Below are 18283 nucleotides of genomic sequence, written 5' to 3'. Positions count from 1 at the left end.
ACTGATTACTCGAATTAGATGGAGATCAATAATACAGAAATATTTGTTATTTTTATGTTAAAATTATACAAGACTCAGGTAACAAGAACTATTTTAATTAGCCAACACACTAACCACATACAATTTATAAGACATAAATAAAAGACTTTCAACTAAAATAGTGCCAGTAAAGGCAACCATTGTTGAAATCAATTTTACATCAAAAGGTACTATGTGCATGTAGCTTGACTGATCAACAGTAGAGTTCTGGTTAATGGAAAGAAAATGTCATTTTATGAACTGATAATATTATTTGAAAAGAAGTGTGTTTCAGTATAGTGTGGGCTTTTCAGAGTTATAACAAATGATGCTAAGCATTTCTCTCTGGAATTAGTTGTTACACACACCTGCTATTATGCAGAGACCAGATGATTGGTGAACTCTGATCTGAGATAAAACATTCTCAGATAAACAGCTACCTATTTACAAAAGTTGGCTCTCAATACGGAAGCAGTCCAAACAATGAAATAATAGCAACAGATTAGAACTAGACTCATAAGCAGTTAATTCAATAACTTATCTATTTGGGCAGTTTATCATCATAGGATAGATATGTCTAAGAATCAGAGCTAAGTTATTGAGGTTGACTTGGTGCTGATATCAGATTGAAGTAATTTTCTGCCATCTCCTTTCCTAAGTGTCAGCTTATGTTAATAGTTACAAGAAAGACACTGTAATTTCAGTTAGCTTAGTTTCTTTATTTTAGACAAACTAAGCAGTTTTTAACAACACAGAATTATACGAATTTATATTTTCTTCAATTCATGATCAAATGATTGCCATCTAGATTGCACCATTCCAGAGGCTGGTTTGTTTAAATGTGTAGAGATGACACCATTATGGTTGTTCAACTACTAACAAATGAGATACAACTACAAAAGTCAGGAGGAAAGTATGTTTTGGAGAGTGATACTAAAATTATTCTAACAGTGGACAAACTACAAGTTAAAGCAAGAAACAATGAGGACTTGGAGAAATTAACAATTTCACATGTATTCAATAATTAAATTAACATTTCTTAATGAAAACATTACAAAATACAATAAATTGAATAAATATTCAATAAATACAAATCTGAAACTAATAAAATATGTAATATAGTTGAAACCCAATCAAGTTTAGACTACAATAAGGTATGTGTCAAAATTTGTTTTATAGAATCTAAACTATAAGGATTAAAACACTCAGGAGTACCCAGCACAAGATAGTCTCATCTTGTCATAGAATAAGTTTCTAATCCCTATGATACACATAACTGAGGTACATTTCAGGGGTGTGTTTATGGTGGTGAAATCACTGAATGATATTTAACTCTAAGTCATAAGTTTAAATCCAATGTGTTTCTGATCAGGGAACTTAATTCTACACAGCCTCACTTCACCTGTGGTAAATCAGCATGCTGTCTGAAGAGGAATGACAGTCTCAGTTGCTTAAACAGCCCAATACTAGAGTTAAGTACTCAGTCACGGATCCTTGATGATTACAAGAGAATAACTTAGCTGTCTCAGTCATTAAATTTTCTGAGTTGACAAAGAATTCATTTTGTATTAGTAGAATCTTTTAGCCAGCATATTTAAATGTTAGTCAAAGAACTGATACAAAGAACTATAAGTACAAACAGGCTTGTCACTGAATTTTCACTAAATGTCATTTGCATAAAGTTAGCCAGCAAACCAAGGGCCAAAATATTTTCTAAATGACAACTGAAACATTTCTCCAATTTGAGAATTCAATGATAAATTCTGTTTCAATATTTTCCAAAAGCTTCATGTTTACAATATGGATTTCTGTACAAAAGACAGTAATTTTAATAAGAGAAAGGATATAGCTGATTTAACTGGCCCCAGTCTTACTAGGATTCATTATACTGATCCTAGCCTAGGGGTTGACAAAGTAAACTCTAGTAACATCTGAACAAAGAATGTACTGGTTCAGAACTAAATTTATTCCTTGTCCCTCTCCAGCTGGGTAATAAGTAATCAATGACACTAAATGTTAGTCAATGTACTTGGAATTTTATAACATCTTACTTTATACATAAATTTAAGAAATTAGAATTTTTAAATTGTACAGCATATTCTGATTCTAAATGATTCCAACAAGATAATTCCCCATTTGTAGAGCAGTTTATCTGATTTTACATATAAATAAGAAGGAGGAAGAAAAACATGAAATACTGTGTTAGTGTTACTCACTTGTCGACAGGAGAGGTGGAACCTGAACTAATACTTTCAGTCTCTGAAAATAAAAAAAAGTGAATTCCCTTTTAATACAAAAAAATAGTTTCAGATTTGTACTTGTCAAGCAAATAACTTCTAAGATCATGTATTGAAATTCAAGTAATTACACTGTGAAGGAGTTATTTTAGTCATTTAATAATGCACAGACTTCGCCTTTATTTCATGAGGTGTCAAAAACTTCTGTTTGCAAATCCACAACCTGGTCATACCAGTGTGACAGAAATAATGACATCCTATGAAATAAAGGGGAATTTAACAGTATTGATAAATAGATAAAGTGGTTCTTCCTTGATGTAAACAAAACAGAAATGGAGTTTTCTTAACCTGCACAAAGGGTGAATCAGATGTGAAAAATAAGATGGATGTTAAAACAACATGAAGAAAGAGAGTGAGATTTCCAAGATAGACATGAATGACTGAAGTGTATTATATCCCCCATGTATTGAGTTGTCATTAGAAGCCACACACAGAAAAGGAACACCATGGAAACCTATTAAGGCAGCTATCTTAGTGAATGGCAACATAATGGATACATTACATTGCCAAAAGGGGTTTCAGTTGGTGAATGCTGCCATAACCCTTGCCTTCAGTTCATCTTTGGTATTACAAGGAATTTTGTTAGCGTCTCACTCAACTGCACCCCACACATAATAATCAAGGGGGTTTGCAGTCTGGAGAATTAGGCGGTCACAGAAATTGTCTAACAGCCATGACTGGGTTCTCCTGCTTGTGTGGCATGGTACAGAGTCCTGTTGCCAGACATAGGGTTTTCCAGCAGCCTCCCTCTTGACCCAGAGTAGCACTAACTCCTCCAAGCACTTGATGTAGGCCTCTGTATTGAGTTTGAGGTCATGTGGGAAGATGAATGGAGGCATAACATTGCCATCACTAGTGATCACTCCAAACACTAGGATGTTAACTGGATGTTAGATTTTTATCACTCTCGGTACATGTCCTCAGATTGATACCCAAAGACCCTGGGATGTTCATATTGGAGCTTCTGGTGTGAATGCCAAGCAGTACAGCATATTATATCCAAATTTCTGGCAAAGTGAACTGTGTTTTTCTCACAGACAGTGCCCAACTGACTCTACTATACTGTGTAGTCAACAAAATCAAAAACAAAATGTGCATGCCCAAATTAAAAATATAAGATGGTGACAATTTACCCATTGCAACCTGTGCATAATGTAACAGACACCAAGTCTTTACATCATTTCAGCACCCTTAATTACTCTTAAATTTACATGGTTAAAATGCAAATGTAGGACTAAAGTGCTTATTACAATATCCTAGTTAAAGAGAACAATTCAAACTCAGGAATAAAGTTTCAAATACCTTCATTTGTATAACTAAGTAAGACTGGACACTGGATGCACTTTTGGCAATGATCTCAACACATTTTGTTTCAAAAACTGAATGGAGGACAGGTGGGTGACAGAATAGTCTCTGTGCCTAGTCCAAATGAACCCCTAACTTCTGCAACATTTTCACATTTTATTATTTTTCACATTTCTCTTTTTGTATTAGGAAGATTACCTAATTCATTCTACTCTGAGCAAATGCTTAAGTTGCTGGTACCTTCAACCAGCCCTGGTCACGGATCAAGATGTAAATCAATGCACACAAAAAAAAAGAAGAATGACTGTCCAAAGGATTTAAGTTCAGTGACTATATTCTTTCTTAATACTGAACTTTAGAAGACAATATCAAAGACAATTACAGCTACGCAGTGCTACAATCCAATCCATTGTAAGAAAGATCAAGAACGTACCAGCATCATTTTGTACAAATTCTTCCATGTCAATGTCTATTCTATCAGCCATCATATGCTTCAATATATCTTGCTGTAAGTTATTATTCACCATGCATTGGTGAAGTTTAGCTTGAAGTTCTTTTAATTCAGTCTCTTTATTGGCACATAATGTTCCCTGAAACAGTAATAGAAAATAAGTAAAGATTCATATGAAACAACAATATACTGTCTATTTGTTAAAAGCAGGAAACACCGTCATAAAGATGAATACTTCTGCCATAAGACCAAAACTAACTTGTACGTATATATGTATATACATACATACATATCAAAATAACCACAATATTAATCTTTGCTAAAACAAACTTCTGTTTAATCAGAATAATTAAATTTACATGATATTCTGAAGTTCCTGAATTAGTAATTATGAATAGTAGCTAATACATATTAAAGTTCCAATGGAGGTTAATATCCCACTTGCTTTGTATTAGCCAGGGTGGCAATCTTAATCTTGACGAACGTTTTTCAGTCTCTTTAAATGTCTGAACACTTAGTGAAACATTTTCTGCATAATTTTCAAATGGCAAAATTTTGTCAAATGATTTCTTTAGGTCAAACAAAAATAGTTTATTTTTTACCAAAATATCTGCAGCATTTTCACAAAAGATACAGCCATTGAAGTTCAATTTATTGATTAAAAAAATAATCTTGCTAAACTGATCGATCTTGACTGCTACTAGTTTTCTGCTTTCATAACAATGCTTTAATTTGAAATTCAATATAGGAAGATACAAGTTCAATTAACATTTTTTAACCAGAAAGCAAACAATTTAGAATTTCATCAACACCAAGTGATGAATTCTCTCTATACAGATTACTAAGTTTAAACTAAGAACAAAATGAGAACAAATTGTTTGTTCTTAGTTTAAACTTAGTAGTCAGTATAGATGGAATTCATCACCTGGAGTTGACCAAGTTCTAAATTATGTTAGCTTTCTAGTTAGGAAATGGTGATCAGATTTTTATCGCCCTATATTGAATTTCAAATTAAGGATTCTAATCCTTTTGATACCAACTCAACTGAAACCACTTTGAGTTTTATGATACCAGCTTAATAATGGCAAAGTTGTTTTACTAAAGTTTTCATTATTTTCAAAATTAATCAATACAAAGGCGGTGTATTTTAACAGAAATATGGCAACAAAAGGACCATTCCAATCACCATTCCTAGTTCTAAACTTCCATAGCCACTAACATGACTAACCAACACAAAGTTTTATGCTGTATTGATGATATCCTGGCCAATCACACTTACCTTCCTTTAGTAAAAGTCACAAGAAAGTCACATTACAAGAACATTTAAGAAACAAGGATTATAGAAGGCTTATATTACCTTTGATAATACAGATTCCATTAGATGTCTAAACAAATATTGACTCTCCAAATGGTTGCTTTTACTGTATATAACTTGTAGTTTCTCCAATTCATCATTGTTCTAAAAATATAAGAAAACACTTGTTTTTGTTAATGTATTCAGTTTTCCTTTCATATAATTTCAAACAAACATTTATATACTTTAGTAAATATCACACCCAAGTTTTTCTGATTTTCAGGTATCTAAACTAATCCATATGTTCCTGAGTTCTTTGAAAAAAGAAAAAAAACTAAGTACTGAGTAATAGATTTTAGAAATTTGAAATTTCTCAGAAAATTAGAAAAATTCATGAGTAGTAGACTAGTGAAAAATTAGAATATTAAGTATATAAGTCAAAATGCACCAGAAAAATATTCTGGATTGCCGACCATATTTGCCAGGGGTTTAAATTTTACTAAAAGTGATTTAGTTTGTATAACTTTCGTTCTAGTTTTTCTTACTGACCAAACAGATTCCACTTTTTTCACAGCCAAATAGTTTGTATTCAGCTCATACAAGCCTCAAATTTGAATGGATGGTCTAACACACAATTGTCATTTTCATTTTACATCTATTTTTTCCACACTTGCATAGGTTGAGTGGACCAGTGTGGACTATGTCTTTATTTCAAGTTACTGCTTTCCTAGAAGGGTTGGAAGACTGTACCACACTCCTGCATTATATCTTTGGCATGGTTTCTATTCTTCTTAACACCAATTATTTACAGAATGTACTGGATGCATTTTATTCTACTACTAGAGAGGTTTGCCATGTTCAAGACAAGACAAAAAGGATTCCCTTAACTCTACAATGTGTGTGCACGCGCACGTACGCATACAGGCATGAACACATACACACATCTATCTGGCAAATGATTTAATTTGAGATAGCTTAGAAAATAAAACAGTTGTATTGCTGTAAAATCTCTGAAGCCACTAAACACATTTAGTTTTGTTCTAAATACATGTTGGGCACTAGTATCGTGCATCTACAAAATATAAAAACTGCTATTGGGTTCTCAGTGAATAAACAAAATTGAAAAACCCAAAAAAAAAAAAAAAAAATTAAAAGATACAATGAAAATTACTTTATTTTCTTCCAGATGCATGATTTGCTCCTGTATCTCAGTAATGTGCTCTTGGCATAGCTGAAGTTGTCCTTCTAAGCTCTCAATTACATCTACACATTCATCAATTGCTTCTTGGGACTAGAATAATAAAAAAAATTGAAAACAGTTTTTCCTTTTTCCAATTACAAATGTCAGATATAAATTACTGAAAATGAGATATAGTTTGAAATAATATTAAATAAAATAAACTCATATGAAATACTCTTCCAACATTCTTACCTGTTGAGTTTCTGTAAGAGTTTCTTTCTTTTTCGTGTATTTTTCTATATTCTGGCCCAATTTTCTCCGTTCCTTAAAAGTGTGAAAAAGAGAAAATAGGAAATTACTAGGAAATAAATTTTACAAAGCCTTTTTTTTTTGCTTTATAAAGTCAGACAAATACTTATTCTTAAACCATCTATGATGACTGATAAAGCTGGTATCTGACATAGATGGATAGCAAAATAGCTATCATCAAATTGTAGAAGGAAATAAAATACATCACTGAGGATTTGGCATTGACATATTAAAATATGGTCTCAGTAAAACAGTTGTATGATGCCATAAAGATGAATGCAGTTAACCTTCACTAGACAAGGTGTCCTCACAGATAAATAAACCTAGATGTAGGGATATCATGAGCCTTATGACTCATTAGGTTGGAATTTAAGCCAGATTTTTTCGGTATGTAACAGATCACAGCACCCACTCAAAATGGAATGCCAACTATTACTGGAACTAATTTACTGCACAGTGGAGTTTTAAACTTATCTTTAGACATTGAAAAATAATTTTTTTAAACAATATTTACATCTGCACTACACATGATGATGAATGGAGATCAAACCAATCAAAAGAGTGTAGGTGTAAATAAGAACTGTTTCGTCTCTAAAGTTGAAGTACGTAGTCTGAAGGATTAAAATCTTATCAGCAATGATCCATATCAGACATTTTAAACATTCAAACAAGTCGTGTGAGTGTGTGAGAAAGAGAGAGTGGGGGGTGGGGTAAGAGTGTTCTATTGTCATGACATGTGTATTGCTAAAGAAACAAAATGATTTTTCAAAGCATCACTTTAATTAGAAGATTAATTGTATGAAATGTAAGAGACAGCTAGAGAGATGAAGTAAGTTAAATGTTTATAATCAGCAACTAATACATTGGAGGTTCAAATATAAGAAAGGAACTTTTTAACCAACAACACAAACACAGCAAGTTCTAAGAGCTCAAGTTAATCTTACACTTGAAACTTCTCCACCTACAAAATATACCACACACACACACACACACACACACATACATATAAAACACACACATACATACACACACACATCATTCAAAAACAAATAAAATTAAACACACTTACTTTTAACCACGTTTCCATATCTTTTTCTATCAAACTTAGAGTCTGTCGTTTGTTGACAATATCCTCTACCTAAAAGTTACAAAGATTTTGAAACAAAAGTTATTGGCATATAGTGGATATTTCTTGCAAGGTATTCGTGAGTCAGAAACCTAGACTTCATTATCATGAAGAGACTCATTACAAACAGAGTCAAAACTTAATTGTTTTTCCATGTAATACTAAATTAGAGTTTGTTCCTGGCAATCGATTAAAAAAAAAAAAAAAAAAATTATAATCTCCAATTTTCCATAAATGAAATCTTAGTTCATTCGAGTGATACATACACTAGAAGCCTAATGGAATAATGAAACAGCATCTCGCAGCCCAAGTTCAGGTATATAGTCAGGAATAAGATGAATTGGGAGGTTAATATTGCATTTGATGTGTTAAAGGGAGTTACAGGTGACAAAAGACAATCAAAAGCAATATATACTGAATATATATGAAAAATCTAATAGAGAATGTTAAGATTAATAAATTTGGGTGCGATGAGGAATAAAAAAACAAAACAAAAGTCAATGTTTTGGAGGCATAGATCTATCCACAGAGAACAACTCAAGCCCAAAATGCCAGACTTTCCCACTCTTGAGAGCAATGAAATTTACTTAGATTTTATTTTTCAGAAAATTTCATCCTTAATCATCATCGTTTAACATCTGCTTTCCATGCTAGCATGGGTTGGACGATTTGACTGAGGTCTGGCGAACCAGACTCCAATCTGATCTGGCAGAGTTTCTACAGCTGGATGCCCTTCCTAATGCCAACCACTCAGAGTGTTGTAGGTGCTTTTACGTGCCACCGGTACGAGGGCCAGTTAGGTTGTACAGGCGACAGTCATGCTCAAATGGTGCTTTTTATGTGCCACCTGCACAGGAGCAAGTCCACCGGCACTGGCAAGATATTTGTCAAATGTAATGTTTCTTTATTCACATAGTTTTGAATTTATCATACATTATCTTGAAACTATGATATTTCAATGAAGTAGTTGTTTGTTTTAAGAATGACATTGTAGTCTAGGTGTAATAGGTCAGATCTGGCTTGTGAGAACATAAAACAGGTTGAATATTTTGGCTGAATACAGCCAGTTCAAGTAGTAAGGGACTAAACAAATAATACTCACTTTCTTTTGAATTGCATCCCACTTCTTTTTAGCAAGTCTATCGGATCTGCTACTTATCTGACTTTGACGTTCATGAGGTGACATAGGAATGTAATGTGCTGGAAATAAAAGAATTGTATATATATATATATAGAGATATATATATATATATATATATATATATATAGATATATATATATATAGAGATATATAAATAAATATATATATATAGAGATATATAATAAATATATATATATAGAGATATATAAATAAATATATATATATAGAGATATATAATAAATATATATATATAGAGATATATATAAATAAATATATATATAGAGATATATAAATAAATATATATATAGAGATATATAAATAAATATATATAGAGATATATAAATATATATATAGAGATATATAGATAAATATATATATAGAGATATATAAATATATATATAGAGATATATAAATAAATATATATAGAGATATATAAATATATAGATAAATATATATATATAGATATATATATATATAATATATATATATATATAGATATATATAGATATATAGAGATATATAGATAAATATATATAAATATATATATATAGAGATATATAGATAAATATATATATAGAGATATATAAATAAATATATATATAGAGATAATAGATAAATATATATATAGAGATATATAAATAAAGATATATATAGGGAGATATATAAATAAATATATATATAGAGATATAAATAAATATATATATAGAGAGATATATAAATAAATATATATATAGAGAGATATATAAATAAATATATATATAGAGAGATATATAAATAAATATATATAGAGAGAGATATATAAATAAATATATATATAGAGAGATATATAAATATATAGATATATAAATAAATATATATATATAGATATATAAATATATAGATATATAAATAAATATATATATGTGTGTGTGTGTGTATATGTATATACATATATAAATATTATTTTTGATGTCCACTTTTCCATGGATCACAGTATTTATTGAGGTAGATTTTCTACAGAAGGATACCCCTTCTGTTATCAACCCTCACTTGTTCCCAAGCAAGGTAATATTTCCCCCATGCCTGGACACATTTTCACGAAAGATGAGAAACAAGGGACACTGATTGTATGACAGTTATATTCATTTACAACTGTCATGCAGTGTCAAGACGAGGACAGACACACACACAGGGTTTCTTTCAGTTTCTGTCTGCAAAATCCACTGCTTAGGGTTTAGTCAGCTCAGGGCCATAATAGAAGACAGTTCCGTAAGATGCCATGAAGTAAGATGGAACCCAGAATCACATGGTTGGGAAGCAAACTCCTTAACCACAATGTCATATCAGCACACACACACACGTATCACAACTATACATTAATAACAAACAAAAAACCAAATGTATGTATGTTTCAACAATGAGATAAAATTTAAACGGGTTTTATGAAGGAGTCTAGTTAGATGTAAGGTAGTTTAGTGATAGATGCACAAATCTTTTGAATTGAATCCTCAATAATTCATTGCCAGGAATTAAATTAGATAATAATGGAATAAAATCAAACAAGAATATTACATGTGAACCCATTAGGGACAATAACTATTTACTAGCTACCATCCCTATCTTATGTAAATTTGGTAACTAACTTATGTAGGTTGGAATATTTTCTGTAAGCTAATAGGGGAGATGACATTTTTTGATGGAAGATGAACAATATTAGTTTCCATCAATATAATTCAATATGAGTAGTCATTAACTTAAATTGGTTACAAGAAAAAAACTCTGAAATAAAATTGTCCTAAATACTATATATGAATATGTATTTCCATTTTAACTCCATTTACTTTCACTAGCTGCCTGCAATTGAATATTAAATATTTTCAAGATTAACATGTGATTTTATTATTATTTAGATGAAGACATTCAAAATATGAAGAAATAAAACTTACAAGATTGTGCTGGATATGTGTTGTATCGACCAACTCTACCAGCTGCACGGTCAGACATCGGCCTTTGTCTTTTTCGCAAAGCCTCCACCTGTTAACAGGTAAAATAGCTCATAGGTCAGTTTACAAGTCTAAATAGAATTAGTCTATTCTCTTCATAATATAATCCACAGTTAATAAATTGAAACTTTATTATCATGTAGCACATCACATAAGTAGAAAGTTAAGTTAGTTTATAATAATAGTCTTGAAATAATTTGAGTGCAAACCTTAAAAAGTATGATATAATTTTGTTCCCTTTATTAAACTATGAATGCATTGTAATGCACTATGGACCAATGTACTACAAAATATGCTTTCAGAAAGAAAAAAAAAAACTCTCCACACGTACCTCTTCTTGTTTCCTCTTCAGAACAATTTCTTTTTGGTGTTTTTCAGTCTCCAAATTTTTTATTCTTTGTTCTTTCTTTAAATGAGCCTTTCGCAGTTGAGTTATTTCTTTGTGCTTCTTGGCATCATTTACTTTATTCTTTTCAGCTTCCTCTTTTATTTGTTTCATTAATCTCACCTGTTCACCAAGAAAAAATTATTTACAATGGTATTGATAAGAAGCATTTTGTTTTATTAACTTAGTATAAATTCAGAATTGCTTCAAATTTTCTGGCGCATGCAAGTTTGAATTTCAAATAAATACACATACTGATGAACCTAACATGACACCTGAACAATTTTTCCACAAACATAAATTACAGAACATCAATGTTTATGACAGAACAAGAGTTTGATGAATGTTGAGAGATAGACAGCAACATATTAACCCTTTCGTTACCAAACCGCCCAAAGCTGCCCGAAAAAAATTTTGGTTAATGTGACCAAACCGCCCAAACCCGCCCGTATTTACCTATTCATATTTAAATGAGAATATCAGAGCAAATCTCTTTAGTACATTCGTGAAAACACGTATTATACTTCGTAAACAGTTCAACTAGAGTTTTGTACAACAATCGAAGTGTAATTTTAATTCCGTGAATTTTGAGAGATTTTTTTCCGAAATTTGTTCCTATTGTGTTTTCAAAATTTGTAATTCTGACAAAAAAGGGATACGAATTTCATTATATCAAGCAGCGAGTCAGAATTCGAAGGATTTTCTACTGAAGACCTTCATAAATCTAACTCTATGACTGATAAAAAAAAAGCACGTGGTATTTGATAATGAATCTGATGTTTCATTTTCCGAAAGTGAAAACAGTGAATCCGAGAGCTCCGACAGTGATAAAGAAAATGAATTGGCACCTGAATGGAGTGAAAATTTAAAAACTGTTTCTTTCGGTGATTTTTCTGAAGAAACTGGACCAAGCCACAGACTTTCCCAGGAGAGTAAAGCCTTAGACTATTTCTTTTTACTTTTTCGAATGAGCCTATTTGAAATCATTACGGCGGAAACGAACCGTTACGCTAAATGTAAACAAAGCGAAAGAAAGGATAGTTAAATGAAATTAAGACTATTTTGCCATAAATATTATTATGGGTATCAGAAAGTTACCCAGAATAACAAATTCTATCATAAAATTTTGTTGTATACCCAATTGAATATTAGCTAATAACCCATTTTCTATAGCGATGTTTGAACAAAATTTTAATAATTTTATATTTTGTTGAATTTACCTGTATCTACCTGCAATTAGAGTAATTTTGTGACAAAAATTATAGTATAGAATTGGTTGAGAATATTTCATTAAATTATCTTCGAAAAATCAGATTAATATATTGATAAATAAAAAAGTTATAGTTGTTTAATGAAACCAGACTAAATTTATGATTATGTTAGAAATTAATTGAAACACATAAGGGGTGTATTTTGGTCAGAAATGTAGTAATGAAAGGGTTAAATAATAGCAGTCTCTCAAATCCCAGACCATTCTGCAATTTCTAGTTGAACAACCTGGACAGATGAATTGATTACGGTGATCAAATGTTAATGTTGCACACAAGCTCACTCTCTCCAGAAAATTGACATTGCATGTACAGGTTCATGGTGTACTACACGTCAGAGTGATTGCAAAGTAATGTGAGATGAAGTGTTTTGTTCAAGAATACAAGTCACCACTCAATTCGGGAATCAAATCCATGGTCTCGCAATCATAACGCCATATACCTTCATTATATGTGAATAAACAGTAATACATATATTACAACAATAAAAAATATATAAAAGAATCTAGTCCAATATAGAAATTAGCATCTTCAATTAACTGAAAAAGTTAATAATAGCAATATAGAAGAATTAAATATAATAAATTAGATTTTAATAACTTCTTTTATTCTTTTCCTCTTTTACTAGTTTCAGTCATTTGACTGCAGCCATGCAGGAGCACCACCTTTAATTGAACACATCGACCCCAGGACTTACTCTTGGTAAGCCTAAAAATTATGCTATTGGTCTCTTTTGCCAAACCATTAAGTTATGAGGACGTAAACACACCAATATCAGTTGTCAACAATGGTGGTAGGACACACACACACACACATTACGAGCTTCTTTCAGTTTCCATCTACCAAATCTACTCTCAAGGCTATAGTAGAAGACACTTGCCCAAGGTGCCACACCGAGGGACTGAACCCGAAACCATGTGGTTGGGAAGTAAGCTTCTTACCACACAGCCACGCTGCTCCTATGAAGATAGTTATAGCACCTAGATTACCCAAGTGGTCACCCATCTAGGTAGTCACTAGGCTTGATGTTGCTTAACGTCGGTGATCGGACAAGAACCAGTGTATTCAATGTAATATGACCGTAAGTATATATTCTTTTTAAATCCATCTCATCAACAGTCAAATTAGAATGAATTACAAACTTTACCTTGATACGTTTCATCTCTTGAAGCTCAAGCTGGTACGTTTTGAGCTGCTTCTCATGAACAGCTTGATTCCGGATTAGTTTTGCATGCTCCTTTTTAGCTTCTTGTAATTTCTTCAGTTCCTGCTGAAGATTATTTAGTTTTTGTTGGTACTTTTCATTCACATTCTTCACTTTATCCTTCTTATCTGATTCAACTTTTTCTGGTGGGATAAAAAAAAAAAATATGTAAAAATGACAAGGTTTTCATGATATGAAGGAGGAATTCACATGTCAACACAAGATTCTCTCAAGAACAATATTTTACATGTTTTTATTTTTTTAATCAAATCCAAAAGGACCAGAGTTAGTAAGGAGTTGCTATTATAAAAGCAAGTAAATACCAAATATAGACAGAATAATTCACTATAGTAAAGAACAGGAGTAGCACTGAATAATTTATGAGTGTTATAATCTTGTTAGGTACAAATCCTGCATTGGGCCTGGAATAAGCAATAGGAAACTATTCCAGTGTTTTTTTGTTTTGTTTTCCAACTGAAAACTATCTTGAAAATGTGGGTGATTATATGGAGTCATTTGACCAGCTAGAAAAGGTAGAAACCAAATTCCCCTCAAATCACATCCCACTACTTTAACCCTTTGCAGACGGATTTAGTACTGACAGTCTGTGCTGTGTACTGGTATTAGGCCGTTCAGTAACTACATAATTTTCCATACAAGGAATTTTACAGTGTATTTACAGATTCTTCTCAGTGTGGTATATTTGAAAACACAATGCTGCACAGAGCGAGACACTGCACTGCTCACTCAGTGTTTCGATGTCATCAGTACTGCTTCCTGTCTGCAAGGGGGTTAAATAAGAAAAGAAGACATAGGAAAATGTGGCACTGAATTTACACCCCCCCCCCCACCTAAAAAAAAAAAACAGGAAAATCATAGCAGAAATACATTTGATAAGTCTACTCAATCTACAACAATTGTTTAATTTTCCCCAGCAACTTTAACCTCTTTTGACACCAACCTACCTGAAACTGTCCCTAGTTCTAAGATACAAAATTCCTGTTTTAAAGTGATCTCAATTAAATCTTTCATCAACATTTCGTGTTAATTTACATTCCAAACATCAGCTTAATAACAATTATTTACTAAAGTCTTCGTTATTTTCAAAATTAACCATAACAAAGAAATATATTTCAATAGAAATTTAGTAACAAAAGGGTATATAGCAAAAGGAAACCATCCCAAAGAGACAAAAGCTAAACCATCAGCCCTAGAAGGATTTCAATTTAGAATCACAAAGAACAGATGTGGACTGCATGACCTGACATTTCTACCACTGATACCATCTCTCCATCTGCCCTGTAAGAAATACAAAGCTAAACAAAATGACATTAAATGTTCATAAAAGAACTGAAACATTGATGTAAACATTTACCAATATTAGAGATTATTTTATCTCTTTCTACTTCTGTTTCTCGGATCTTTAGTTGAAGCTGCTGCACCTTCTGTTCATAATGAGTTTTCATTGCATTCAGTTTATTTTGATTTTTCTCCAGTGCTTCAATCAAACGTTCCTTCAGTGTCATTTCACAAGTCAGCTCAGCCAGATTCTCATGGACATTATCAGATCCCATACCTTAAATTGAAACATACACTACAATTAGATACAGAAATATTAGAGTGTATGTGTGTGCGCATTATATCTTTGAACAAAACATCTAGAGTGCATTGTAGTTTCTGTGAGTGGTGAATTTATCAAAGAGCAAATTATTTTTATTCATTCAATTCCTAATAGAATTAAAAATCTAAAATGAAATCAAGTAGTTATAATGTTACAGTTAATTACTGCTAATAGCCAGCTGCTCAAAAAAAAAAAATAAACAAAAATAAATAAAAAAAAAGTCACTGCAACAATATAACATCACTTATAAATGAAAGTCAAAGGGTGACCTCTTTGCAAAGAAGTTCAGTGGGAACAATGTAGGCAACTGACAAATAGAAAAGTACTTGACTGCATTTCTAATTCACAATTTTGTAAAACTAATCTTTTACTGTTAATGTGAACCATTTTCAAGTTTGTTAATAAAAAGCTAGTGAAAGCAAACATCATTTTAACTAAGTATTTTGTTCTGATCATTTAGAGAGGAGAAAAGTTAACTTTATATCTGAGATCAGAACCAAAGCAAACCTCTCCTAATAGTACAAGTTCCAGATTTTTACAACACGAAGCTGTTCACCCTCTAGGGAATAACATCAAGATTACAATGTTGAATAAATAAATAAAATACTACCCCACTGCCAAACATAGAATACAATTCAAATGTTTCACTGTAAATTGATGTGAGGAATGGCATCTGAAATATTCAAACTATTCAATCTAAAAAATGGAATTGACACCTAAATTTTGAAGAACTTCCATTAAGTTATAGTAATGCTGACATTAAATTATGATTCTTGATAGACAGAAGACTTAACATTTGCAAGAGACCAGCATACTCAGTGGAACAATGGTATTTTTTTCCCCCCAAGTATTATATAAAATTCTTAATCCTTTTAACACCAACCCACATGAGACCACTTCCTTTTTAAAAATGATTTAAATTAAAACTTTTACATCAAAATTTCATACTAATTTATGTTCCCAACACCAGCCTAATAATGACCAAGTTATTTTACTAAATTCTTCATTATTTTCAAAAACAATTTAAACAGTGGTTATGTATTTCAACAGAAATATGGTAACAGAATTGTTTAACATTGGTAGTTTGTATTTTTTTAACCATTCTGCAACTCACTCACCAGAGACTGCTTCTGATTTTCCGAAGCAAAGCCTAAATGGTTCAGATTTAACTAAAACTCTTAATCACAATTTTATTTAAATCTCTTTGGGTAAGTTTATATACCAAACACCAAAGAAAATTATTTTAATTCATCTGAATAACTGATTAATTTCAAAAGTAATTAAAACATAACAGCTACATTTTATAATAAAAATGACAGAAAAGGGTTACAAAGTCAGCAATTTGTACTGTTTCACTAGCACATTTTTTTTGTACTAATCAGAACAGTTCTCAATGGTTCACTGCATAATGTTGAATGAAATAAGTCTTTTTATAAGTGAATGTAATAGATATGCTAACACCATAGCTTGATTTCAAGCAATTATATCAACACTACTACTAATGAAGGAAGCTCTATCAGCTTGTACAGACTACAAGAAACAGCGGTCAAATCTCATACAAAAACCACATCCTACTATCTTAAAAAGAGGAGGACACAATGGATAATGTAGTCTTAGATGCAGTGATGCTGAAGTCAAAGTAAAACAAGATTGACACAAGAGGAGCATCTTTGGTAAAAGGCCTAGTCCACGAGAGATGGTGCATGGTTAAAAAACAAAAAACATAAATAAGTAAATAGTGTATAAAAAGTGGAATGTCTATCTATTAGAAGTTTCAGATCACCAATTATTCAATCAATATTATACACACAGAAATAAGTGCCAAAAATTGGGAAACATTCACATTAAGATAAACTGTACACACACTCACACACACATGTATACACAATATAACAATGGCAAAATGTTTAACATTCAGAACATTATAAAGCAGGAGTAAATATATAAAAAAAAACATTTTTGAAAAAATGCAAAATAAATTAATAAAAATAAAGCCAACCACAATAATCAAACCAGATTTTGATATTTGATATTTTTAGGGAAAGCCCATGCAAAGTTAGAGTATTTTGATATAACATGGCTTCGTTGTTTCTCTAAAAAAGTATGTGATAAGCTGGGTTTTCAATATAAGTATTAAAAAAAAAAAAACGGAACTGTATTACATCAATTCTGTACATTTGTTCGGTTACTATATTTTAGTGTAATACTATCTCATAATGCTGTCTTCAGCAATTTAGGTTCTTTTGCCAAAAAGACATCTAACATTTGTTGATGTGGAGATGGTTTTTAACACCATGCTCCATGGTTTGGTAGTTGCAGAGAAATCTGGGAGCTTGTGATACCTGTGCAAGCCATGTAAATACTTTGTCAGCAAAATGATACTAACAATTTCAGTGAGGAATTCAGTATATTTGCTGGCATCCATCTGGACTGTTCTCATCTCCATTCTGTTTATTTTACTTCTCCAGACCAATGCAGGTGATTTCAAGAGTGGCTGTACATGAGAACTCCTGTTGGCTATTTATTTCTTTCAGCCAAATCAGCTCTTAACACTGAACTATTGGGCCAGAATTGAGAGGCTTACAAATTTAGTAAAAATCAAGGTTCAGTTATCAGAAAAGAACTACTGACAGTTAAGTGGTCAAGTCTGATATGTAGTATAGAGTTCCTATCTGCTCTTTAACTATCCAAAGCAAACAATG

The 18283-nt window shown here is 31.5% G+C and overlaps 1 protein-coding gene and 1 pseudogene across 6 annotated transcripts in view; both read right to left on the bottom strand.

Moving 5' to 3' along the window:
- Window positions 1-18283, bottom strand: part of LOC115214537 (kinesin-like protein KIF21A) — a 176923-nt gene that overhangs the window by 39386 nt on the left and 119254 nt on the right. For all 6 annotated transcript variants that reach the window (XM_029783744.2, XM_036504851.1, XM_036504850.1 and 3 more), the window contains 11 exons: window positions 15336-15536; window positions 13904-14103; window positions 11435-11611; window positions 11047-11134; window positions 9083-9180; window positions 7924-7992; window positions 6798-6869; window positions 6537-6656; window positions 5429-5530; window positions 4054-4210; window positions 2235-2277 (listed from right to left, as the gene is read on the bottom strand). In XM_029783744.2, the coding sequence (XP_029639604.1) occupies window positions 2235-2277; window positions 4054-4210; window positions 5429-5530; window positions 6537-6656; window positions 6798-6869; window positions 7924-7992; window positions 9083-9180; window positions 11047-11134; window positions 11435-11611; window positions 13904-14103; window positions 15336-15536 (1327 nt within the window). The remainder of the gene's footprint in view (window positions 1-2234; window positions 2278-4053; window positions 4211-5428; window positions 5531-6536; window positions 6657-6797; window positions 6870-7923; window positions 7993-9082; window positions 9181-11046; window positions 11135-11434; window positions 11612-13903; window positions 14104-15335; window positions 15537-18283) is intronic.
- Window positions 13725-13843, bottom strand: LOC115214620 (annotated as a pseudogene).

Source organism: Octopus sinensis, linkage group LG7, assembly GCF_006345805.1.
Source record: "Octopus sinensis linkage group LG7, ASM634580v1, whole genome shotgun sequence".
Taxonomy (NCBI): Eukaryota; Metazoa; Mollusca; class Cephalopoda; order Octopoda; family Octopodidae; genus Octopus; species Octopus sinensis.
The sequence above is the reverse complement of the archived record's forward strand: the minus strand, read 5'-3'. Positions and strand labels throughout refer to the sequence as shown.